This window comes from Tetrao urogallus, assembly GCF_951394365.1.
Source record: "Tetrao urogallus genome assembly, chromosome: 9".
NCBI classification, from domain to species: Eukaryota; Metazoa; Chordata; class Aves; order Galliformes; family Phasianidae; genus Tetrao; species Tetrao urogallus.
This window is the reverse complement of record NC_136822.1, coordinates 8,867,545-8,893,749: the sequence shown is the minus strand read 5'-3', so window position 1 is coordinate 8,893,749 and position 26,205 is coordinate 8,867,545. Positions and strand designations below refer to the sequence as shown.

The 26,205-nt window shown below is 39.9% G+C and overlaps 1 protein-coding gene across 7 annotated transcripts; it reads right to left on the bottom strand.

Annotated features, from left to right (window-relative positions):
- Positions 1-1,933: 1,933 nt before the first annotated feature.
- On the bottom strand, positions 1,934-18,966 carry MFF (mitochondrial fission factor; the record flags this gene model as incomplete). 7 transcript variants are annotated; one of them, XM_079539570.1, is made up of 8 exons in its annotated part: positions 1,934-2,065; positions 2,442-2,526; positions 3,660-3,722; positions 9,690-9,848; positions 13,197-13,271; positions 17,170-17,258; positions 18,327-18,499; positions 18,750-18,966. In XM_079539570.1, the coding sequence occupies 8 exons, from the start codon at positions 18,964-18,966 to the stop codon at positions 1,934-1,936; spliced, it is 993 nt and encodes a 330-aa protein (XP_079395696.1). The 7 variants fall into 7 exon arrangements, with proteins under 7 accessions (XP_079395696.1, XP_079395702.1, XP_079395697.1 ...); XM_079539576.1 differs by lacking the exon at positions 13,197-13,271; XM_079539571.1 differs by lacking the exon at positions 13,197-13,271 and having other exon boundaries at positions 9,690-9,731; positions 18,750-18,930.
- Positions 18,967-26,205: the final 7,239 nt, after the last annotated feature.

Below are 26,205 nucleotides of genomic sequence, written 5' to 3'. Positions count from 1 at the left end.
CAGGCTGCAGGCAGCCCCCCGCCAGGGCCCATATGGCAAAAAATGCAAAAAAGCGACACGTGAAGCAGCCAAACTAGGAAAAAAAGCACTCAGAAAAGCAGGCACAGCAACTTGACACACAAAGACAGTGCAGAAGCCCTGTGATGCCAGGCAGCACAGCCTGCAGAGCTCCTGCTGGCACGTGGAATGGATGAGAGCAGCATGCAGTCCATGAGGCACACAGTGAATCACCCAGGTCTTGCACAGAGCAACCTGTCCTGGCTGCCAAATGTCAGAAATCTCACTGGCTGCTTCAGCCATCCAATTTACCTCTATCCTGGGCAGCCAACTGGTAATTCTCACAGATAAATACTGTGCAAATAGCAGTCAGTCATCAGCAAAATCAGTTACTGTGCAGCTACAATGAGAATTTTCATATGTATTTACCATCTTTCCAGTCTTCCAGGCAAATATCCCACTCATGGCATTGGAGAACAGCAAGGGGGGCTCCTCAGTCACTTTATGTCCCAGCGTGCCCCATCCCAGTTCTGCTCCCAAACAGAATAGCATGGCTGCACAGGAGCTGGGTGATTCTTCTGGCCAGTAGGCAGTGCTTCTGCTGGGCAGGGCAAGTCAAGGGAACAGCTGGAGGAGGCCTCATTTCTGCAGCTGTTGTGTATCATCATCTCTCAGCAGTCCGTGTCCCAGACATGGAGCCCAGAAGTTGTCCTGCACAGTGGTCCCAGCTGTTCTACAAAAGGTCACCTCTGAAGTACAGTTCTGCTGTCACTGCACTTTCTCCCACGCACTGACACTGTTAGGAAGATTCCTGTACAGTTGAGGAAGGGGCTGTGGCTGCCACACATCCAAGTGGAAGGTGCAGCTGTACAAAGCCTGGAAGCCACCAACACAGAGGGAGGCTGAGGAGCTCCAGCAGCACTGTGCGTGGCTCAGAGCTCCCACAGAGCAGTCTGGCAAGGACAGCAGCACAAGGTGGATCACGCAGCTGAAGTGGGGATGTTTAACCCTACTGCAGGATGTGGGGAGACTGGGCTTGCTTCCCATACAGATGTACTTAACCACATACACCCAGAGCAACTCCAGAGCACGCCAGGCAAGGCATCCCTCGAGCAGGCTATCAGGTGCCCACCTGCTGCTGGCTCTTACTTTCCAGGCTGCTAGTTCAGACAAATCCTCAAACTTCCTTAAAATAATATTAAACAAATTTTTAAATTATTTCTTTGTTTTATTAAATACACTACAGTGGTCTTTTGTACTCCATCGTCTTTTGATCACTCAGATTGACTCGCTTAAAAACATATTTTATAGAAAAAACATCTGCAAAATTAAAGCTAAAATAAAAAGAAACAAAAGATATTACACACCTCTGGATAGTCTGCATGTTAGCAAAGACCTTTTATTATCTGACCTGCACACAGCCTTAAACTAGGAACATACTCATGAAACAGGACACATTCCTTGAATATGGCACACCTCTGATACAAGTTAGACTGAAGGAGAACTAGTGCAATGATGTTCACTTGCATCTAACAACAGATCAATAAAACCTAGATTTCACTATTTGTGTTGATATTTTTTCCCCAAACCCAATTTGATTTGTTCTCTCCCAACCACAACAAAAAAAAAAATCCAGTGATTATTCCTGTCAGACACTCTCCTTATATTGCACAAAGCAAGCTTCATTTCAAAATCAGCTGATCCGTATTTACATTGAAGCATGCAAAGGAGGATACTGCAAGTATTCACAATGCAAATCTATTAAATACAGCATAACTGAACAACAAGGTGTCCCTTTAACACTGCAATTCTATAGGCTTTTTTTTTTTCTGTGGTGGAAGTTTCCAGTGTATGAATTATAAAACAGCATACAATTCAGAAACAGTTTTGCAAATTTTGATGGTATTTTGATCGACTAAATCTTTCAGAGCTGTGTCTAGCGCCGAAACCAAAGCCAGCTGTTGAGTAGCCAGAAAGCTACAGTAATTGAATACATGATCATCTCCCTTTTAGCACGCTCTTTGTTTTCTTCTTCCAGAAGCTGGAGACGCCGATTAAGTTTGATTATCTAAAAATAAACACACACTTTTAATAGTTTAAATAAAGTTGCCAGACTTTCAAGAAGCTTAAATAGGCATCCAAAATCAGTATTGTGCTTGATGGATTTTAAACACTTGATAATGTAACTTTCCATCTTTAGTGGCTAGTGATGAGACCTTGCTGTCCCTGCTAAGCAGGAGCAGAAATGGAGTTGGACTCCCCAGACCTCCAGAACAATACTGATTTGTGCAGGCAGTCTAGCAGGGATACAGTCAGCATATCTCACCACATCAACTACATAGCTTCCTTTGCAGCCATACCACTATATTACAGCAGACAGCCTGCTCTCCTATTTTATCACTACAGCTTTTTCTTAATATTATCAACTGTTACACATTACATACCTGCCTTCTTAAGGAAGCAGCATCTACAACAGTCATGTCGTCCGGTGTTCCTTCAAGTGTGGTATCCATGTTGGAAAGACCGTACCTATCAGGTTAAAGAGATCAATTAGCTGCTTCATCCATACAAAGTTTAGCAAGTATTGCATTTTATAAGCATTCTAGTAGATGTATTTTTGGTGGTGATAGGCAGGAGAATTCTCAGACCTTTTGGCTTTTACTGAGTTACGTACTTTCAATAGGACGATGACTGAATCAAGCATGAAGATGTATTATGTGGGTGATTGGCTCAATCTGAGTCCACTGTTTTCCACATTCAAATATTTCTGGAATTTCTCCACACAGACAGATTTCTTAGTATCACTTGGTCTCTCAATACTATTTCTAGTTATTCCACTGCTTAGTGAACGCTGAAAATTGCCTGAGCTAATACGTCACAGTTGCAAGAGATGTGCAATAGATCTGAACTAACCAAATGAAGATTTGGAAAGAACTGGGTATCTTATGCTCAGTATCTATTCAAATATTCCACCCACTGAGATTAATGATCTCAGTCAAAATAACCTTAATATTTTAGATAAAGGACAGAGAATGCTGTAAACAAAGAGTCAGGTGCCATCACTGCTTGGTGAATTCTGCATGCTTCAGAAAGAGGGTTATTATCAAAACACCTCAATTTTCTTGATGTAATGACTCAGATAAAGCTTTATTCTAACTCCAGGATAAGTTATTTCAATACACACATTTTCACATAGTTGGTATCTTCACTTTGATGAAAACAGAAAAGCATAGTGTGAAACGGGAATTTCCTTAATCCTGATCATGCCCTCACATTTTAAGATTACATCCAGTTCCGCCGAAGTGATGTCAGTCTGCCAACATAATGGCTGTAAAAACACATCCTGCTACCACTAACACTCATAGGCATGTTACTGAAATCACCTGGAAAAAACAACATGATGCAAGGCCAACTTTCCTAGCAATAACAATACGAAATTCAACCGTATTAAACAGGAGGTACTCAAAGCACATTGCTAATGTAATTTAAAATCCTCTCCTGGCCGCACAACTTCTGCAGCACTGTTATATCTACTATACAAGTAAGTTTGATGGTGAGGAATAAGGGCCTGAAATGCCTTAAGGGGTGAGGGGGGAGATGGAGGAGCACTGTGATCCATTAAATTAGCGGATCGCTACTGACAGTAACAACAAAATCTTTACCTGGTGTTGTCATGATGAGGGTTAGAGGAAGTGGTAGCAGCTGACCCACCACGTAACACTGGCCTATAGCAGTTTTGTGTAGACAGAAAACAGGAGACAGAAACAGGAAATGACAGAGATAAGAGGTAAAACACACAGAACAAAGGAACATCAAAATATTTCCACTTACATATTTCTACACAACACCTATTTATTTTACTGAATTTAATTAACACCAAGTGTTTACAGCTGTGTAGGTTTTTTTTTTTTTTTTTTTAAATGAAAAAGCTTCATTTGAAGATGAATGGTTGGAATTTAGATTTGGGAGGAGTTACAACCTTACAATACTATGGGATTCCTCATATTTTTTAAAAAGGCTCTCCAAAAAACAAAACCTCAGGAAAAGAAATATCTATACATATGCAGAACAGAATATGTCAGTTGGAAGGAACCTGCAAACATCATCTAGTCCAACTGCCTGACTGCTTCATAGCTAACCAAAAAAGCATACCATTGAGGACACTGTCCAAAAGCCTCTTGAAGACTGACAGGCACGAGGCACTAACCACCTCCATAGCAAAGCCTGTTCCCTTGTTTGACTACCCTCGTGGTAAAAGCAATTTTCCTAATGTCCAGTCTGAACCTTCCCTGGTGCAGCTCTGTGCCATCCCACGCATCCTGTCCTCAGTTCCCAGGAGCTCGACACCTCCCTCTCTGCTTCCCCTCAGGAAGTTGTGGTAAGCCATGAGGTTGCCTCTTGGACTCCTTTTCTCCAAACTAGATAAACCAAGAGCCCTCAGCCTCTCCTCAGATCAGACACCTTCCAACTTCATAAAAGCCTTTTAATCACTCTCTCCTCTCTCTAAGGAAAGAAGGATTTCTGTCTTGTCTTCCTTCACCTAAGCTAAATATAACTCAGACAACAAGGGCTACAGACCTAAGGACCATGTACAGATATAAAGGAGAGGCAGGAAGAAGTGACTAAAAGCTTCAAGTAGATGATAAGAGCATCCCTGTTATTACTGCTCTTTCAAGTTTCCTTCCTTTTATTTCTAGGCAGAGGGCAAGAAAAGGTTACAGCTTTCTAAGTCGTTTAAACGATACAAGCACCACTTTGTCAGGAAGAAGTTGGCACACCCCAATTTTCAGAAGACATCAGCTGTATGTTCCGATGACAGTGACACTATGGATTTCAGTACTTCTGCTAATGAGGCAGTTGCACACCTGTGCTGTGTAACAAACTGATTTCAAGCAGTTGAACAATTTCTTCTATTTTCCCAATGCCAGCAGTAGGTATTCTTAGGTATTCGTACTGTGCACTCAACCCACATATATACCAGCCTCTGAAGTTAGCAATAGGGAAAGAGAATCCAGGGTTGAAGATCCTTACAGCTGTGATAGTTGGGAGTCACAGGTCTGGTGCTGAGGCAGCTGGGTGAGCACTGTGGCCTGGCCCAAAAATGACCAAGTGCTGTGCAAAAACATCACAATCGCTGTGACTGAATTGAAAAGATTGAGGGTCTAGGAAGCCTTAGCAAACAGCTTCCCAGTACACAGCACTGGGATTAGGTCCTACTCTAAACAGATCTTCTGCAATTGGAGCACTTTGCTATTATATCATAAAACTAAAAATGAAGTCCTGGAAGTGAAAAATGAGAGGCAGACAAGCGAAAGCCAGCATGATGCACCTTACAAAACAGAAGTTCCCAATCCCAGCACCAATAATAAAATAATATTCTTCCTCAAGTTCTCAAAAATGGTTTTCCTATTTCTTAATGGGAGAAATAATTCCGTTAGTCTCCAGTCTTGCTGGACAGATGCTATAACTAAATGCTTGGAGAAAACATAAGGAATTCAGCATAAAGCAGTTATAAAACAGGTTACAGAATTCCTCTGTGAACAAAAGTCGACTGTAATAAACAAATATGCCAACAGCAGCTTGATGTTGTGTCATGAGACCAACAGTTCTCAAATGCTCTCTGAACTCTAGTTCTCTGTAGCAGTTTGTGGTAAACTTAAGGTTTTACAGATGCTGCAGAACTAATCAATGCTACGTAACCTGTACCATCCTTACAAAAAAAAAAAAAAAAAAAAAGCCTTGGGTCTGGAAGCAACTGAAGACTACAGCAAACAACAGAACTACAGTCCTGCAGGTGCCATCCAAACCGGGAACCTGCTACACTGAAGACACACCTTTAATCTCACTCTAGCGTGGTGGCTTTGTTGTCTTCCTCCTTTTCTCTGCAGTTCACGTTTTTCTTTCTTTATTGGTGGGCCCAGGAGGATCACCACAGTATTTCCCTGCCTCTCCCACCCTTTTTACTTGCTCAATTTCAGGAAATCAGCAACAACAGCAACAAAAAAATAATTTAGGTAACAGTGACATCTAAATCAGTGAGATCACCTCGCCCTCAAACTCAGCAGTAAATTTTCAGGTAAACGCACTGTGCAGTAGCTCAACTCTCCTCTAGTTGTAAAGGCATGACAATCTTTCAGCAAGAAGTAAAAAAAACAAAAAAAAACAAACAAACAACAACAAAAAAACACCAAACAAAAAAAAAACCAACAAAACCTAAAACTTTTGGTCTTCTGGCTGCTTCTGGCAGTTCCAACCTAAGTATTAAAACGTGATCAGAAGCAGCCATAATTTAGGTATGCTCAGCACTTAAATATTTCACTGCAAATACAATGGCAGCCTAAAACACAACGGGAATGCACAGTAATGGATTTTAATAACAGTGGTAAAACAGGTAATAATGCAATGACCAAATGAACCAGGTCTATCTTCCTCTGCTTGGAGGAGAGCATGCAATACCACAGTAATGATGCAATCAAATGGTCTGAGAGGAAAGCAAGAGGTGTGGATAATCTAGGTCCAGTTTATATCACCTGTGTGCATACACACGTGACTCAGGCCAGCAATTCGTTGTTCAGTAGGGGCAGCAGCTATGTTGACTTCTCACCGTACTTTGAAACTTATCTGGAAATCTCAAACAGCTGTAAGAATGTGCACTAGGACTTTATGGACGTGATCTGGAGGTGAACTGGGTAAGAAGTTCAGCTGAAGTATAGAAGCTCTGAAGTACAGAAAGGATTTGTGCACTGAAGCATCAGTGAGTAGGCACAACCGCTCTCTCTGCTCACCTCAGCACCACAAGCGATTACTTCAACAAAGCAAGGCTTCTTCACATCTGCAGCTCTGTTTCATTTGCTTCTGAACTGAATTACCCTCATCTAAACTCTTGTGTAAGGACTGGTACAGTCTTAACTTGCACCATATTATTTCTACCATGAAGATTGTCATCAGCTTCTTCAAAATAAAATGTGATCTTACAACACTTCAGGAAATTACTACGTGGGTGAGGTTTGGCACTTAGTGAGGATGGTGGCTTTTTAGAAAGTACTTATCTAATAAAAAGGAGACAGCAATGAATTTCTATACTTTTTCTCTCCAAATAGTTAAGTCCTTGGTTCAATAGGCAAAGAATAGCTTAGATAAAGTACAAATATTGTAAAAATTGATTTTTTTTTCCCTGCACTTTATTTAAAATAATACTAAAATATCCTTAAATGCAGCTTTTTTGGTTGCCTGCAGCATATGAGCCTTTAAAAGACTAGTTTTTGGTCTCATAGAAGTTGAAAAAAGGTTAGAACTGGAAAGCAAAACTGACCTATTGTCCTTGTCCAAGCTGAAAGAAGTGCAAGAGTAAACAGACAGTGTAAACAGTAATCATTATATCGTTGCCCATCTGAAGAATCTATCATGCGAGCAATGCCAACCAAACCAGGCATAATTCATTAGCTGCAGCACTGTAATCAGCACCTACCATCAGCAGTTTCAGTGAATTGCAAGGTAATTTTGCAAATATTTTGTAAAAAGAAAAGCAAGCCACAAAATAAGGAAAAATATTTCCAGTAAATAGCACAAGTCAGATCTTGTTCATTTTAAAAGATCTCATAATTAGCATAAAATTTAAAACAGTTAAGGCTTTCAGATAGAACACATTACACAGAGCAAAAGAACAGACAGCAGTTTGAAACAGTTTAAAATGAACAATATTTTACAACCATGCAAGTGAATCATCCAAATTTCACATTCCTACGCTGGCTGTAGAATGACAGTGGGTATCTAAACAACCAACCACTAGGAATACACTTTTACCTTAACTGATAAATTCATTTTGGGGGTAAGACTGCTTGACAGGCGAGTAACACCAATTTCCTGTTTCTTTTCAGAAGGCTACTCAGAGTGCCTCAAAAAATGAACCCAAACCAGGAAGACTAATGCAGATTTAGAAGCATTTAGAACCCTAGAATTATTTTGATGACTGAAGTTAAGTGTGCTTATTAATATGTATACATGCAAAATCCAAGGAAATGTGGGCAAGAACCTGCCAAATGGAAGGCAGGGTAAATCTTTTTTGCTTCTCTGCAGACTGAGGAAAGGGCCAGAATTCCAGTCCATATTTTAACAAGGACTTCTGGCACAATATACAGTACTGTTACTCTCAGACAGAAGAATTCCTCTTTGTCTGGGAGCTTTAATTTTGTTAGGAAAGCAAAACACCACCAAAGCCTGTTACTCCATCTAATCTTTTGATACTGACAAGATTGACAGAACAAAAATAAAACAACAAACAACTATTGCCCAACGGACACGCATTGACATTTTAACCTCTACAATTTGGAATTTCATGGGATTAAGACTGGGTTAAGCACCCAACTGTGCTTTGCTTGATTTTTATTTTTATTTTTTTTTCCCCAAGTTCCAGGTTAAAGGCATAAAGATCAGCAAGACTGGAGTTCTGTGTGATTTGGTATTATTAATACAGGCATTGATGTACAGTCCTGTCAGTAAACGTGGTGAGCTACAGGAGGTACAACTGTGAAAACAGGCATTTTCAATAAGATTGGCTTGATGGTCATACTTCCTTACCAAAACAACTAGAAAGCAAATCACTTCACTTTATAAAATATTAGGAGTGCTACTGGTACTACAGCAAAACCAGAAGCAGATAAGGAATTTGAAAGAACTTCTGAGTACAGCCCTGCTTAAGGACTGCAGGAGGAACAAGCAGTTCATCCCAGCACCCACGGCAGTTCGCTTCTCTAATTCAAACTCTCTGAAAGAACTACAAAATGCAGCGATTCTTATCTGAACCTCTGTGACAAACACAGTATTGAAATTAAAATTGCTTTTGCTAAGAAAATTTCATCATTTTTAGTCTTTATAGATGCTTCTGCAGCGATAAACATGTCATTCTAGTCGTGCTCAGAAGTGTCAAATCAAAACAGCACAGGGACACAGCAAGTGGGCAAAACTCCACTTGAAAAGAATGGAACTACGCTGATCACAACAAGGCTTCTTTGGGCTCATCAGCTCTCAAAGTATCAGCTTACTCATAGAAACAAAAAAAATTATAAATTGAAGGAGAAACTCTGTATATATTGGTTTTTCTTCCCCCTCCCCCCCTCACAACATCCAGTGAAGTGGTCACCATCAGTCACATATCAACCAGAGATAAGTATGCATTATACAAACTGACAGAGCCTAAAGTCTCAACATATTATCAAAAGCAGCATCTGCAACCAATGCCTTGCACAGAAACATATCCAGTTTCTGTACGTTTGCACAGAAACATATCCAGTTGCTGTACATTTGATTTATGGCAACATCAACCCAATCTTATTGATTTGCACCATTACTCACCAAAATAAAAGTAGTAGATAAGGTTAATAAATTTGCAGGTTTGAGATCAGGCATTAATTGAAGAAAAAACCTGACAACTTGGAAAAATTAAATCCCTCCCAGTCACAGATTAGCTCTTACGATTTTCATTTGGAAGGAAATCTTAATGCTGTATTTCAATAAACAGAAGCATTTTGAAATGTGAATTTTGGACAATTAAATTGCTTATGAATAGTGAACGCAAAGGAAAGCAAAAGCAAATAATTTCATCTCATTATTTTGTAAACATAAACCACACTCCACTAAAAGGAGAAAGAAAATGAAAGCAGCAGAAGCTGGCAGAATCAGTGACAACCAATCACCTGCGATTTTCATCCAGCACATCCAAGACCTGCTGGTAAGCCCTACGTGTGGAAGACTGGATAAACGATAAAATGCCACGAGCAGAGTAAAGATTAGTTCCGTCTTCAGGCAACATATTGGGAGGACAGACACGAGCCTGTTGCACTGATGGTGTCACACTGTTCATATAAGCACAATAAATGAAGAAAGAAATACTGTAGTCAGATTTTTAATTAAAAAAAAAAAAAAACAAACAAACTTTTCAGATAGCACCCATTCCAAAATGTTTATTGCTCGCTTTCAATTTACCCTTCTCTCAGCATTGTGAAGGTGGCATCCCCAAATTCCAGCTGTAAGGAATTGTGAGCTATGTTCACATATGCAATTCTGAAGGGTTACACTGCATAGTTTTAGAAAGGCCTTGCCCAGCCCATTCTGTGCCTGGCAAAATCAGCAGACAAGTCCTCACTGACACCAATGAGAAAGTATTTTTAAAAGCACAAGTTTTCTCAGCAAGGAGAACCTCACAGACTCTTTAACAATTTTTTCTTCATGTTGTGACTAAAGATCAAGATAGCATTTTGATTTGCACATGAACAATGTTTAAAGGCTATTGCTAGCCTTTCAGCACAGAATTCATATCCCAGGGATAAGTTACATGATCTGAGTTTTTGGCCATGATGAAAAAAAAAAAAAAAAAAAAAAAAAAAAAAGACCCTTACAAAAAAATACAGAGGATTGAGATGGAAGGATGAGCATTTTGGTTTAAAGCATTATACAAACCTTACCTCTACCAGACAGAAGCAAATTTAGATAAACTGCATTTGATTAAGTCATTTTTCCTCAAGTTTAACCTGACATTATCCACATTGCCCTTCAAACACCAAGGTTTTCTTTTATTTTAATCAGGGATTCTTAAATGAGGCGCTTTTTTTTTTTTTTTTTTTTAAAGAGGAAGTCACTTCTGTTAGCTTTCTCATTTACATTAACACATACATACAAGAGAAAGCGTGCATCACTGTACCCTTAAATCTTGGGATAGTTTCTATTCCAAGATTAACATTCTTATTTCAACACTCCTTGAACTGTTGATGCAAAATAGAAGTGGCAAAGTTACCAGAGTTAGAATACAAATCTTTCCACATTTGTTAGCATTTTTATGAAACTAATCAAACCCTGAATGGTTGAGCAATTGTAAATGGGTTTGAAATGTGGATAATTTCCAGGTGGGTCACAGCCCTTTAATGCTCTGTTTTGAACAGAGCTGCTTTGTGACTGGCTGGCAGCAAGACTACAAAACTGAGTAAGAAAGAAAATTCAATTGAAAAGAGATTCAAAGCATGTTACACAGATGTCCCTTCAGCCACAGAACAGTTAAAGCCATCCCAAGCTTCTAGAGACATGCAAAGATAGCAGTGGCTGGTGCTTGACTGACATTAGTCAGTATTTATCAGCTAAAGTGCAAATACCTTCTCATGTTGCTGAAGAATAAGTGTAGCCAAAAGTAAAAAGAAATAAAAATATAAATAAACATTTCTATATTTTTTCTATGAGTTGCAGAATTGATCTCTCTTTCACATTTACAATGATTTCTATTTTGCCATCAACAGCAGTGGTCACAGCCACAAATTTATTTCTTCAATTGCATTGGAAATCCCAATAGTCAGTAGAAAAAAATCACTAGAAGCAGGGAAATATTGTCACTGAAGTAAATTCATGAGATTTTCTATTCCTGTATGGATTTACCAGCTTGAAGGAAAGGAAAAAAGAGCTCAAGGCTTGATGTCATAATATGTCGTTATACTACACAGCTAATTTTCCTTGTTTATCATCTCAGATATTAGGCTGAATGAGAGCTTTTAAAGAAGTGACAGTATATAAACATATGGAAAACCATAAAATACTGTAAAATTCACATTGTCCAAAATACTTTTATTGTAAATAACCCTAGTAATGTTATTTGCAGAGTATTATGTAGATACTGAAAAACTACAAACAAACAAACAACTACTGAACTAAAACTACACAAAATTCCCTAGAAGAAACTCACATGTAGAAAGTCTACAGTTCAGGGAAAGAAAAAAAAAAAAAAAAAAAAAAAAGACTGCAGAACCAGGTAGTTCCTAATTCACTGAAATAGTCTACAGTCATTGGTTTATGGGCAGCTTCAAGAGGTACTTCATTCAAGAGTTCTTTTTACTAGAGAAAAACTCATTTCTTACTTTGAATATATTTCCTCCTGGACATGAAATGAACTGCACAGCTACATTACATTAGTCAAATTTTCTCCATAAGGACTACTGCTAATTTTGTTATTGTTCTGAAGTACACAGTTTAGGAGAGACCTTTCTTCCTTTCTGAAAGCAAGAATAATTAAATAAAGGGCTCAAATCTCAGAGTTAGTGAATATGGGATGCAGGGGGCAAATGAAGAAGCTGAATTCTTCCCCTGTGCTCCTGTTTCAGGATTACTCATCTATAAGCATGCACTAGCCCCTTGGACTACATCAGAAGCCATGGAAAAGCAATTTAGTTAAGTAAACATCTGATACACAAACCAGCCAAGATGACAAAAATAATTCTCTAACATTGAACAAATATCAGAAATTGTAGCTACACCCTTATCTTTTCAATTGGTAGAGGAATGTTCTTAGTCTTCAATGCAATTTCATTTAAAATTTCTGAACAGTTTTCACATCCAGTCCCAGACAGTCACTGTTTCAGCACTTTCTGGTTAAAAACACTAGTAAATTTCAGAACAGTGAATTGTAGAAATTACTATGAAGGAGTTCAGTAGCAGTCTACCTTCCCAGCAGTGTCCCCAAAGCCTTCTAAAAAGGTGTGAGAAATACAGAGTTTGTTTCTCTTAGCTCCAGGAATATCAAATAAAGGTAAATAGATTTAAATTAGAAGTTAGTTTAGATTCAGCCACAGACTGCACTATCATTACAGACGTGCATACCACAACCTTTTACCCCATAACCTGCATGAAGAACAGGATTTCTCAAGCTATGAAATAGAAAAGTGCATCTCCCTAGAGAGCTCAAAGGGAAAGGCAGGAGCAGAAGGAAAAAAAAGAAACCAAAATCACACAATCTACCCATTTTTATCCAATCTCAGTGGCTTGTTGACTCATGATTCACAGTGGAACCTTTGCATTCAACACCGACTAGCAATGGACAAGAAATAGCTTCATTTCTACAGGTAATCACAGTCAAAGAACAAGACTGCAAGACTAAAGCTTTTCTTTTCTCTCTTTTTTCTTTTTTTAATAAAATCAATTGTTAGTTGAAGCTCTGCCTTTCCTTCTCCACCACTTATTTCTCCCTACGTTTCTCACACTGGTGATTTGGGAAAGCTTGGGAAAGCATGCAACAGAAATAGAAACCACATATTCAGTGTAGCAAAGGCTGTTTCAATTTTATATTCTAAGTTACACATACTTAGTGTGAAAGTTAGTATTGCAGAGAGCGCTACATACTTAAACACACTCCTGATTTTCATATACCAGGTAACATGTTGGCTTACGTGCAATCCTTAGTCGAAAGAGGTGACTGGAACCGTGGCATTTTATTTCTTGGGACAGTATCTGATCTGTGCCACCTTGAATAATAATTGTAATCTCTTAAGTAAGCATCCTTTATAAAAATGCCATTTAAAGAGCAGTTAATATTGCTAAATGGGTAGAAAGTTATTGTACAAGAAGATGCCCACTTGTTAGTCTCAATTTTTTTTTTTTTGTTTTTGAGCATTTGAGAATTACTTTCTCAAACAAAGCCCAACTCCCAACAAACTGTTGGAAATGCATGCAAGTGGATGACAAGAGAGAGTGGAAAAAAACCCCAAAAAACTCAAAGAACAAGAGGAAAAAAACCTTATCTATATCATACGGAGAACATAGTGGTAAAGAGCACAGCCAATTCCTTTGCCTCAATCTATTCCAGAACATCTGATTTTGTCACTATTGTAGGTCAGGAAATGGAATTTTGCACAGTACATGCGAGTATTTTGTCTGAAGACAATACTGTTGCAGATTAAAACTTGAGTATTATACTCTCTCGTAAGCAGATAAAGTTTTTACACAGCAGTACCCAATGTGCTTTTTCAATAGGGACAGTCTACTCAGTGCTATCTCATCTATCAGGAAAATAGACAAAAGAAAAAAACAACTTTTATAAGAATGAAATATTTGATGTAATTTGAAATGAGTGTAAAAGATGGGACTGTGTTTCCTACGAAGATGTGAACTAGACTCCAGAAAAACCCATGGGAATAAGGTGCTGATCTTTGTTGCAGTACTTTTTATTGCAGAACTACCTAAACATGAAATCAACTTAAAAGTCAAGCCAGTTTTGATGAAGCAGCATTGTACCATTGCAATAATTAGAGCAAAGATAATACTATCAGCCAACACCACTGGAGACAAGAACTTCAAGAGCAGCTAGTTTCTTGTGTATTTGTACAGTAGTGAAAAAATATTATTTCTAGGAGGTAAAGAAATTAAAGTTGAAGTTACATGAGACATAACAGGCGTACACTTAAGTTTTCTGTAGTGCAAAGAATGCATTTTTAGTATAATGTCTCTATTTAAACGGTTTATTATCAATAACAAAGGGAATGAAGTTTAGAAGAAATTAATCACGTTTACCAGGACTCTCTAAAAGAAATAGCAACCTACAGGCTATGTGATAATCAGTACCATCTGAGGTAGCATAATTAACATCAAGCAGGTTTATTTGTTTGCATTGCCTATCTTATTCAACATCAGAACACATCCACATCAGCAGTGTCTCTAAGTGGCTACCACAGTGAAAACAGAATGCTATCTTATCAGTTTTGTTCATAGAATTACCACTTCTATTTCCACAAAGCTTACTTTTTTCTTTTGCTGTTTGCAATATATGTCCCATAGGCCTAAATGATAAGGAAAAGAGTCAAGAGATATCAAGCCTTTTGTTCTGGGTGCAAAAGGCACGACTCACACAAATGCGGAATTTCACCTTGAACAGAGTATTTTCATAATATGTATTGATAGAACATTCTCCTGAGCATTAGCCAGGTCTGTAGTCGCATTCTCCACCTGCAGATTGATACAAGCTAAATGAGGCAGAAGTGACAGACTCAGAATGCCACAGCATTTTGAAAGTGCTTTCTTTTTTGACCACACTGCGTCAAAAGCAGCAATGATGACAGAAAAAGAAGCATTTCTAGGAATCTCAGTGGTATCAGAACAGATGATCTATATGCTAGGCCCAGCATAACTTCTGTCATAAGAAAAAAAATGCATTTTCTGCAGGCCAGCAAATGTGGAATGCTGCAGTGAAGAAATGCAGGTTCTTCCGCATTATCAGTAGAGAGCACAGACACAACAGGCTTAGTATCAGTTAAATGTTACTCTTCATAGAAACAAAACAGACTGATCCAGAATCTTGTGTAAGCTTACATAATTCTTCCAGAAGACTGGAAAAGCCTAGTAAAATAACCTGGATTTAACATTATGCAGGTGCTAGCACAAGCATCAAGACAGGAAAACTCATCTCCAGATGTGTCACAATTTCCTGGCTCTTGCATACAATAAACGGAGTGGTACAAATTAGCAGTGACTTAGTTCACTCATCACGTCCCTCTTAAATTTAGAGGATATCAGGTTTGTATTGCACTGCCAAGCCTCTTTGAAGGACTGCTAATAGATTAAGCAATTATGTTGGCAAATAACATTTAGACAGTTTTAAACCAGTAATTCTACATACAGTAGAATAGTGAAGCACAGAGATGAGTTTTGCAAATTTAAGATTTCTGGATTGAAGAAATTCAGACATGAGAAGTCTCACAGGGATGAGACACATCCAGGCAGAGCTGCTCTTGCTAGTTTTCTAGGTTGCTGGCTAGGCAGACGCAGCCTGTGACTTTAGGGAGCGCAAACAAATGTTGGGAGCATGGATAAAGTGATTTCAAGAAATTGCAAGAATTCATTCACCATCTGCTTTTCCTCCAACAAGGACTGAAAAAGTAACATCACAGTGCTAAACTTCTTCACAAGCAACTTCCACCACATGAAGACCATCCATTCCTGCATGCACTGTATGCAAACCATCAAACAGGCATTTGAAGGTCATTCCTGTGGCAAAGTTCCAGCATATCCAGTCCGACATATTTTAACTGGGTGACCAGTGTCAAAGGGAACTTGGACACTTACTAGGCTGCTAAAACACCTGGAGACTGAGCTGATCAGCAGCTTATGGATGTGAATTCGAGTTTGTCAGCTCAGTGAACTTAAAGTTCAGTAGATCTAGATATGTGAGATCTATGAGCTTGTACAAATCAAAAGCCTGATTAAGAAAACGAAGATAAGCAACAGTATTTCCGTGAAGATCTGGAGGAAGAGAAGGAAAACTGTAATTCCTGAAATAGGCATCTGAATATATTTCAGCAGTTTTAGACAAATTGACTCATAGGTAGATAGAAACCTAGAATATAGAGCACCTCTTGGTACTCCTGTAAATACAAGAGAGCAGGCATTCCTAGGACAGTTTACTTTCTTTTTTTTTTTTTTTTTTTAAACACTAAAAATAAGTAGAACCCTAAGTAGGTCATGTGCTTATTTCCTAAACTAAATTTAAGGTGGTTTAGCAATATTGCACTATTGAGTCTTCATTTGTCCAACACAGAATGAATCCCATTGTTACGTCTCACATCTCAGATTCTTTCATTAAAGCAGCATTTCTTAGGGTAGCTATATTAGGAATTGTTTTGATCAATACATACATACACAGGAAGATTAAGTGTTACACTGCAATAAAATTATTGCCAGGTGGAAGAATGCCATCACTCAAAATATACTGAGAGCAATCAAATGACTACTGTATCTAATCGGAATATATAGACATGCATGTCTTTAGAAAGTACCATAAGAACTGCTACCTCTGATGGTATCAGTAAATGAACTTTCCGGTTCTAAATCTACTTGCCATTTTTGTCTCAGGAGATGATGATACATGCTCACAGATCCCAATCCACAAAGTATACAGACACCAATGAAAAACGACTTACTCTCATACTCATGAGAAATAACCATATTTCTTTGTCTATTAATTCAAACCATTATGTGATACCAACAGCAATAACTGGGAACATTTTAATGCACACAAATAGCTCAATTTCTTTGAAATAACCTGAAAATTCAGGAAAAAAAAAAAATTACACCACTTCAGAAACTGAAAAATCTCCTAATGCAGCAATTCACAATAACTCATGAAACAACCATGTGCCCACAAACACTCCCACCTCTAAACTCCAAGAAAACCCTCACTGTACCAGAAGCATAGAAATTAAGAAAAATGCTAGCTTTCTAGTGTTCAAAATTATATACTTGCTACAGCACACATAAACATTACTTAGTAAAACAAAACAAAACAAAAAAAAACAGCATGAAGAGATAAAGAACAAAAGAGATACGTAGTAAAGCTGTAGTTGTATCCCTGTACCCTCTTGCTTTACTCACATGGAATCATTTCTGGCCAGCTGGCCATTCTGTCGAGTAGCATTTTCACTCATGGAACGTTCTCTCTTCAGTCTTCCCACTGAACGAACCTGCACAAGAGGGGAACAAAAGGGAGATGAAAGACAGGAAATCCCAGGATCTAAAAACTTAGCACTGGAGAGTTAAGTTAGTTCAGTCCTCAAAGTCAAACTGGAGCTGTTGAAGCAGTCCAGAGGAGGGCCACGAAGACTGTAAGGCCAGAGCACCTCTTCATGAGGAATTAAGGGAAGTGGGTTTGTTTAGCTTGGAGAAGACTCCAGGGAAATCTCAATGAGGCCTTCCAGTACTTTAGGGGAGCTTATAAGCAGGATGGAGACTTTTTATGTGGCCTAATAGTGATAAAAGGGGAACCGCTTTAAACTAAGAGAGGAAATTTAGGTTACATGTTAGGAAGAAGTACTTTACTCAGGGAGTGGTGAAGCACAGGAACAGGCTGTCCAGAGAGACTGTGGGTATCCCATCCTTGTTCAAAGCCAAGTTAGATGGAGCCCTGATTTGGTGGTGGCAACCAGCCCACGGCAGAGGAGTTGGAACTAGATGATCTTTAAGTCCCTTCCAACCCAAGCCATTCTATGTTTCCATGGGTCTCTTGGTGATTAGGAGGAAGGCATCAGATGAGAGGATCTGATGCTGGTACATGTAAAACCAAGTTGCAGACTCATTGCCATCCTTTTGTTATCAATCCATACAACCCAATGCCACAAGTATGAACAAGCGTACAGGATGCACAACTTCACTAGTATTTTCCAGTTTGTAAGATGCCAATTACACATCATTCACCTGCATGCCACTGCCATATGCGTCTTTAAAGTATGTTTTTTAGACTTTCGTTAAAACTCACTAATTCTATGTATTATATCATTTGTCAGACTGTCATGCTTATAGCATCTCACTATGTGTTCCAATAACAAAACTGCAAATTAAAACCACCAGTCATTTTGTCAGTTAAATATAGAACTTAAAGGTCACAGTTAGAACTACAGTGCTTATAAAGATATTTTGTATTTTCCTAACTTAGATTGCAGCAGATAGACCTGCACTACAGCAGAGAAATCTTTATTTCATTTTGCTTTAGAAAAAAAATTCTCAACCAGGTAAAAAGCAAAATAAGTACTAGCCTCTTCATTTTGAGGGGTCTGTTGTGGAGGTTTTTCTAAGTCCAAAAAATCTAGTGGTCGATCACTAAGAGAAATAACACGGGGAGGAGTTTTCAACGCCAGTGGTTTGAATGGAGTAGACTGAAGAAGGTCGAGGTCTGGAGGCCTGGAAAGTGGAATGTCTTCACTATTACCTGCAAGAACATCAGTTGTCAACAGAAAGCAAGTTTCTTTTGTTAACTATTTCCTTCGCAAGTTACACCAAACTATTCACAAAGCATTTTCAAAATTTGAGGTACTTCCTAGGCCAAAGTTGATGAGCAACAACTGTTTGAGAATTGGAAAGCATTTTATGTTTTTCTTTAAATATATATTTCTGTCCTTTCAGAAATTTGGGGGATTTAAATTTTGGCCTGTTTTTACCATATTGAGATGCAGACATACCTGCCACTACAATCCGCTCTGGAACCTGCATAGTTACACTGGCATTTGGAAATCCTTCTGGGATGCTCTTCTCAAGGTCAGCATTCTGAGGAGCCACTTTGAGTTTCTCTGGGACCCTCATGCGCTGACTGATCCCTTCGGTGTACTCCATCTCATACTGAAGGCGATTGATTTCTGCCATCTCAGCAGCTGGTGATGGGAACGCAGCCCCACTCATCCTGCCAAAAGGAAACCATGAGCTGTAATAGCAATGTACAGAAGCATGGAAAGCAACTAAAGGGACCTCTCTCTGGTTTAAGATTGAGAGAAAAAGAAATCCTAGAGCTGTGCATGTAGAGTGGCAGGAAAGGGACCACTGATGGAAACTATGGGCTAGAGAGGGAACTCAAATGGCTGACAGAACATTTTCACTGGGGCAGTGGCTGAGGGACCTCATCAATAGCTCTGATAGAGATAGTAGCTGTAGCTTGGGTTAAGAAAGAAACCCTGGAGACACAGATTGAATGAGGCTGCAGAGCAACTCCCAGAGGAAACTGTGAGCTGCAAGAAGCCTCACTTGTGAGAAACCTCAGCCAGTCAACAGCTGGGGGCCTCAGCTGTAGCTCAGCTCAGACAGAGACATCGGTTACTTTTACTGTTACGGTTAACAGGAATATTTATTTGTATACATCTATGCACATGCACAGTATGCAAATACAGTCAGTATGGGAAAACCATCTACGGGAAACAGCTTACTCCAGCAAGAAATCTTTTATTGGCACTGCTTGAAGTGGCTCCCCAAGTGAAGCAATCTATTCCTGCAAAAGGGCATTTTTTGCCAATATAATTACAGTGACATTCTTTTGCTATTTTTGACAGCAGGGCTACATCTGTGCTTTGCTTGTGCCTTAGAAAGCTGAACACACAGAACCCTGACTACAAAATGTTTCAGTGCAGGTGAGACAGAACACGAATCACATCACCAACCAACCAGCACGAGCCCACACACAGCACCTCATGTTTGGGAGCTGCGTACCACCATCAGCATACCACCATGGTCAACCCAATATAACCTGCTCTTCTGTGCACACAGATACACAAACACAACCTGGGTTCTTCCCTCAGTGCTTCACTAAAGAGCATCTGCTCTCAGGACCCACCCAAGGAAACAGCCTCTGTGATCCTGTCAGATGGCACCTCCATCTGTTTTGCACATTCTATTTTCATGCAAAGAAGCCAGACGACCCCTTTATTCGTTGCCATGTAATTCGACTAATACTTGACAATATCACACAGAAACAGTACTTCCCTATCAATAAAACCTCAAACTGACAGCGATCTTCAGACAGCAGAATTAAGCACACAGAAGGATACGGTCTAAGTAAGACTGCATTAAATACACTCATCCAAGACATGATCCACTTAGCAATCTGTCCTGGGATCTTTGATGTTACTTTCAAGACTTACAACCACTGCAGATCAAATGAAATACATTTATTCATCTCAAAGCCTCACTCATTTCAGCACATTGCAGAACTGCGCATCAAGGAGAAGGTCTTCATTCTATTTAAACTTAAATATCTATTCTTAAAGGAAGTGCCTGAAATCACACACAGATTTAATCACACAGAATGGCCCAGGTTGGAAGGGACCTCAAGGATCATGAATCTCCAACCCCCTGCCACACGCAGGGCCACCAACCTCCCCATTTAACACTAGACCAGGCTGCCCAGGGCCCCATCCAATCTGGCCTTGAATAATCAAATCAAATGAAAGGAATTGGAGCAGCCCACTTTGCTAAACACTTCAAAATATGCATATGCTGTCTAAAGGAGCTCAAGAGGTGCATAAGCAGCTCTGTCACTTCAGGATTCTTACAGTTTTTTTTTTTTTTTTTTTTTTTTTTTTTTTTTTTTTTTTTTTGGCCCTGTCCTTCGGACTTGCAAACTATATTTGTCTCTCTCATGAAATGTTGGCTGGATCAGCCAGTGACAGGTAGAGACTTCCAGTATTTCCACTTTCCAAAAGGTACTTTTTCTTCCCAAACAGGGCCTATGATCAGTAAAGCACTTCCAGATCAACAGCATTAAGATAATCACGATGCCAATATCAAAGAACCAATTTTAAGAAGACCTTAAAGCCCCCATAACTATTGGAGTCTATTGGAGGCAGCACACAGAACGTCTCACAAGACCAGACTACAGATGTCCCACAGCTTGTTTGCTTCCTTATTCTGAAGTACCAGGACAGCTATGATGTTTGTCATCAGGTATCACTATGCTGCAGCACTGTTTATTATACACCACAGCGTCCCTGAAGTTTGCCATTGATTTGCGTGTAACTCAGCACAACTGCTGCTTCCCAGCTGTAAGATAAAGCGCACGCAAAAAATGACAAATCAGAACAGCTGTTCTATATAAAATATAAACTAGAAACTAAATAGTGCAGGGTGGGTCCAGCTGTACGTGGTAATTGCTGAGGAATACATACAGCGCCTCAATATCTTCTTACTCTTACCTGCTTATCAACACTGACTTTTTTTTTTTCTGTCAAGTCGATTTCAGTTTTTAACCTATTTATTTTTTTTCTCCCCACAAGAGAACAGCAAAACCACAAACAGTGACATTTCGGCAGCAGAACTTCAAACGGGGCTCGTTAACAAACGCCCAGCCGTTCAACAGGAACGTAACCATCCACTGCTTTCTGTCACAGCCATTAGGCAGATTTCAGAAGACACTAAAAAAAAAAATCACAACGAGGATTTTAAAACTTATACTTACAGAATTAAGTGGCTCTGAAAGGGCATTAAGTGGCTCAGAAAGACAACGTCGGGAAGCGACAAGGTGCAGTCGAACCACATAGGCGCCGAACTCCGGCGATCCTTCATCCCGCCCGACGCGACCGCCCCGCACAGCGCGGCCACGGAACGCTGAGCGCGGCCCCGCTCCCGGTTCCTCCCCCCCGCTGCCTGCAGTTCCTCTGAGGCTCCGGCGCCTCCCGGAACCCCTGAACCCCTAGCAGGTTTCAATGCAAAAAAAAAAAAAAAAAAAAAAAAAAAAGAAGGAAAAGAAACCAAACCTTTTTTCCTTAACAGAAACACACCGGAAACGCTGGAGAACACAGCGCGGTGAGACGGCCGTGGATCCAGGACCCTGCGGGGAGGGGGAGGCACGGCTTGGGCAGCCGGGAGGTGGCGGGGGCACAGCACGGCACGGCTCGGCTCGGCGGCGCTCCCTCCAGGCCCAGCAGCGCGCACTCACCCAGACGCAGCGTAACGCGCTCGGCCCTGCCCGGCCCGCCTGTTGCCCTGGCGGGGCCGCAGCTGCCGTACTCCTGCGCTGCCTCCGGCGGACGGGGGAGCGTTCAGAGGCGTAACGCGCCCTCAAGAACCCTTCAGGTGAGGCGCCGCCACCGGGCGGGCTGACCCCATCGGGCTGCCGTAAGGACTGTAAGGACTGCCGGCCGCGGATCGCGCGTCACGTGATGGAAAGCGGGCGGAAGCGGCTCCCCCTGGCGCCTCACGTGCGGCCCCGCCGCAGGGCGCCCATTTTTAGTGAGGGAAGGCGGGCGGTGCGCATGCGCGCTGGTGGCGTACGGCTGGTATTGGCAAGGAACCGCGTAGTTCAGAACTTCCAGCCCTCGTTTAAGCTTCGCAGAGGCCATTCTGCGACCTTACGTAATTAGCACCGTGTAAAACTCGTCAGCGCGATGTAAAATACATCCGAACCACAACGCTCGTTTCCCAGCTCGCTCCCAAGCAGCACCGTGACCGCCCGCCTCGCCCCTGCTGTCCTTCGGCATCCCGAGGGCAGCGAAATGAGAAATGCTGTTATGTAGCGCAAATAATTTTTTTTTTTTTTGAACAGGATAAAAAAGCTTCCTCTTTTCACTACTTTTTTTCAATGCCCACGGTTATGTTTTAGAGGTCAAAATGAGCAGCAGAGGCAGAAGTACTGAAGTGCATATTGATCCAAGGTCAATGCAGTTTGCTAATTCCATCCTTAGAAATGCCAAAAGCACCATTTCACAGAGGCAAACGATCTGAAATATGATCTATTAGAAGGTAAAAATAAAAACTACACTGCACAGAAAATTATACATTGTTTCTCTGCAGATACAGGATGCTTCACTTGGCCTCCTTGAAACAAGTTTTCTCCTGAGTACCCCTCAGCAATCCCCTTTCCTCTACCACTATCAAGATGAATTTTGCCTTTAAAATAATGAAAATCTAAGCCTTGAAGCACACTAGAAGTTTCTTCACCAGTGATTCCACGTGTACAGCAGGATCAGGTCCCGGGGTGTGGGCTGGAGCCTGGACACAGGCCTGCATTCCAGGGCAGGGCCGGAGCAAGCAGGGCCTCCTCAGCTTCCTCACCACACTTTCAGCTGACCTATCACTATATATACACTTAATGTTTTATATAGGTAAAGATCAGTAGTAGTGAGAGGAAACGAACAACAAATAACACCACAAGTGAAACAGGTCTTTTGTTTAGTCAAAATATTTTATTTGGTTGTATTTAGTAGAAGGTTTCTTTGCTTTGTTTTTTTTTCCTTTTTTTTTCCCCTCCTATTGTTTTCTCATTATTTCTGATTTTTCATTCTTTCAGTACAATATATTAACACTTTGCACCTCTTCAGCGCTTTCCTGTTAAGAGTCTAAAATTATCTGCAGACAAGTTAACTAATTCTCACAACAACCAGAGAGAGATTAAGATCAACTTTCTTCAAGGTTTTTTTTTGGATTTCAGTGTCCAGCTCCAGTGTATCAGCTGGGCTGGATATGTGTCCCTGCAGCTGTGAGTGATGCATGCTTTTGAAAGAAAGCCCAAGTTGGAGCACTCAAAATCTAAAGCTATTTATGAAAATCTGTACTTTTAGTAACTTGTTGAAGGTCACACGATAAGGGTGCAGCAGAATCCAAAACTGAGAACAAAGCATAAATTCCCCAGAGCACTGCATTGGGCTCCGGGGCCTCCAGCATAAGAAAGACATGGACCTGTTCGAGTGGGTTCAGAGGAGGGCCACAATAACCATCAGAGGGCTGGAGCACACCTGCTATAAAGTCAGGTTGGGAAAGTTGGAGTTGTTTGGCCCAAATAAAAAGAGAAGACTCTGAGGAGACCTTATAGCTACTCTTCTAGTACTTAAAGGGGCCTACAAGAAAGAGGGGAATAGACTCTTTCTTAGGGAGCGTAGCAAAAGGACAGGAGGTAGTGGTTTTAAACTAAAAGAAGGCAGATTTAGATTAGGGATTAGGAAAAAATTCTTCACTGCGGGGGTGGTGAGGCACCAGAAGAGGTTGCCCAGAGAAGCTGTGGATGCTCCGTAGCTGTGGGCAACATGATCTGATGGAAGGTGTCCCTGCCCGTGGCAGGAGAGGTGGAACTAAATGATCTTTAAGGTCCCTTTCATTTTGTGATTCTATGAGACATAACACATTGTAACATACTTCTGACTTTATAACCACAGTCCCTTCTCTTTATACTTTACCTTCTACTGAACATTTCCAGCAGTCTTTAATGTTACACATCTACTTATATCCTGTATTTTGCTAGTAAGCTTTACAATTGAGTCATCAGTTATACACAGTATACAGTGGCTGTGTGTGACTACACTGAGCCTTAATTAAAAATATCTTAACAAGCAAAGGGCATAAATTTTACTTTGAGTATTTAAAGAAATTTCAGAGCTTATAGTAAAAAAATCTAACAAGGGACTGTCTTAAAACCCCTCCATCACCAAACCTTATTTAAATGAAAGACTAAATATTAACTTGACATTGATACCTTCTTATCAGTAGTGCATTTGCATAGAGATTCTTCATAAAAACCTGCAAATTCACAATTATACCTTGCAAACATACAACTGTTCAAGCTAACAGTACTTTTAAAATATTCATTTAGTTCATGGAAATGGTATCTTCAAGTCACCTCCATCAGAAGATAATGACATGAAACACAGATGAAACGTTCATAGTTAGATTAACACTGAAAATTCAAACAGACAAACATAATGCAAGTATTTTAACAGAAACAATACAAACTTTCACTGGCTTAAAAAAAGATCTGAAGGAGAAATCTTGGCTATTTCAGTGTATTGCTCTACCTTACATTTAAAATGGTATATTTACAGAACTCTTCAGATGAATTAGGCTTCTACTATAAAACTAAATACTGGAATTCTGATAATTTGTGCAAGTATTAAAATATTAACATTTTAAATGTTAACATTACAATTTTAAATAGCCTTGCAAGTGCAATGTTACAAATATTTTTTAAAAATCGGAGCTACAATTTTATATAAGTTATATGAGTAAATGAAAGTGCTTTTCAAGTATTCATGTTCATTTGCAGTTGGGTTCTCTTGTTAAGTCAGTGCTCAGTGGTACAATTTAAGTATCAATCTTGTTTCAGTTTTGGATGCATGAATTTAACTGGATGGAATAAATGAAATCTGAAGGAGTTTGTGCTCAATATTTCAAAATAGTATATAATTCATGATCAATATTTCAGAGTTGAATATTAAGAAAATGAAATACAGATTACTTCCTGGAGGCTCTGTAATAACCCAGTAATGCTGTGGGAGCTTCTTAACCACAGAGTCATTGTAAATTCTGCTGATTTCTTAAATTATGATATGCTAAATGTTTGTTCTTTAGTAGAGACAAAACCATGGGAACAAAATAAAGCTCAATACTATCAAGTTCTGAAGAATTTTTAAGATCCCATAATCTATGTCAAAAGCATGGTGTCTAAAGAAGGTTTTCTTACACTTTCAATTAGGCAGCACTTAGCTGAAGTCACTCGAGAGCACAGCCAGTGCACATCAGCACTGTAGTGTCTACCCAGTGCACAGTGTAGCTTCCTTCCTGGCTAGCTGGAAGTCATTCTTATTGCAGTGACACAAATAATACTGTATGCCTGTTTCCCAGCCAAGGAAAGGTGAGCTAAGTGGGGAAATGCTTGTTTATTAGACAAGAAAACCAAGCCAAACCAACCCTAAATTAATCAATATGTATTTAAAAGTGCACTGAAAATATTTCATATCGAACCTGTCTCTCATAAGTGCTGGATTTTCATCTTAAATTATACCTGCTTTGAACACTGATCATCTGTAAGCTGATATTAGAGCATTTTGTTTGTCTTTGCCATTTGAAAAGCACACGACGAGGCACCATTAATGTCCTTCATTAAAGACTGGCAATACCACAGATTTTATCATGAAGATGCAGCTTAGAGATGACAGTCTGCAGGGTCTTCTCCAAAACTGTGTCATTACAAGCTTAATCCAACAAAGTGCTTTGTAATTTGCCAAAGACAAAAGTCAAACTGTTGCCCTACCTCACCACAGTGCTGCACTGGCAAGCATAGTTTTCTTTCCAGGTGCATTTCCATTGGACTTTAATAAATTATAGCTCTCCAAATTTAAGCAATTCTTTGCAATAAAAGCAGGGTTTCATGCTCTGTCAAGACTG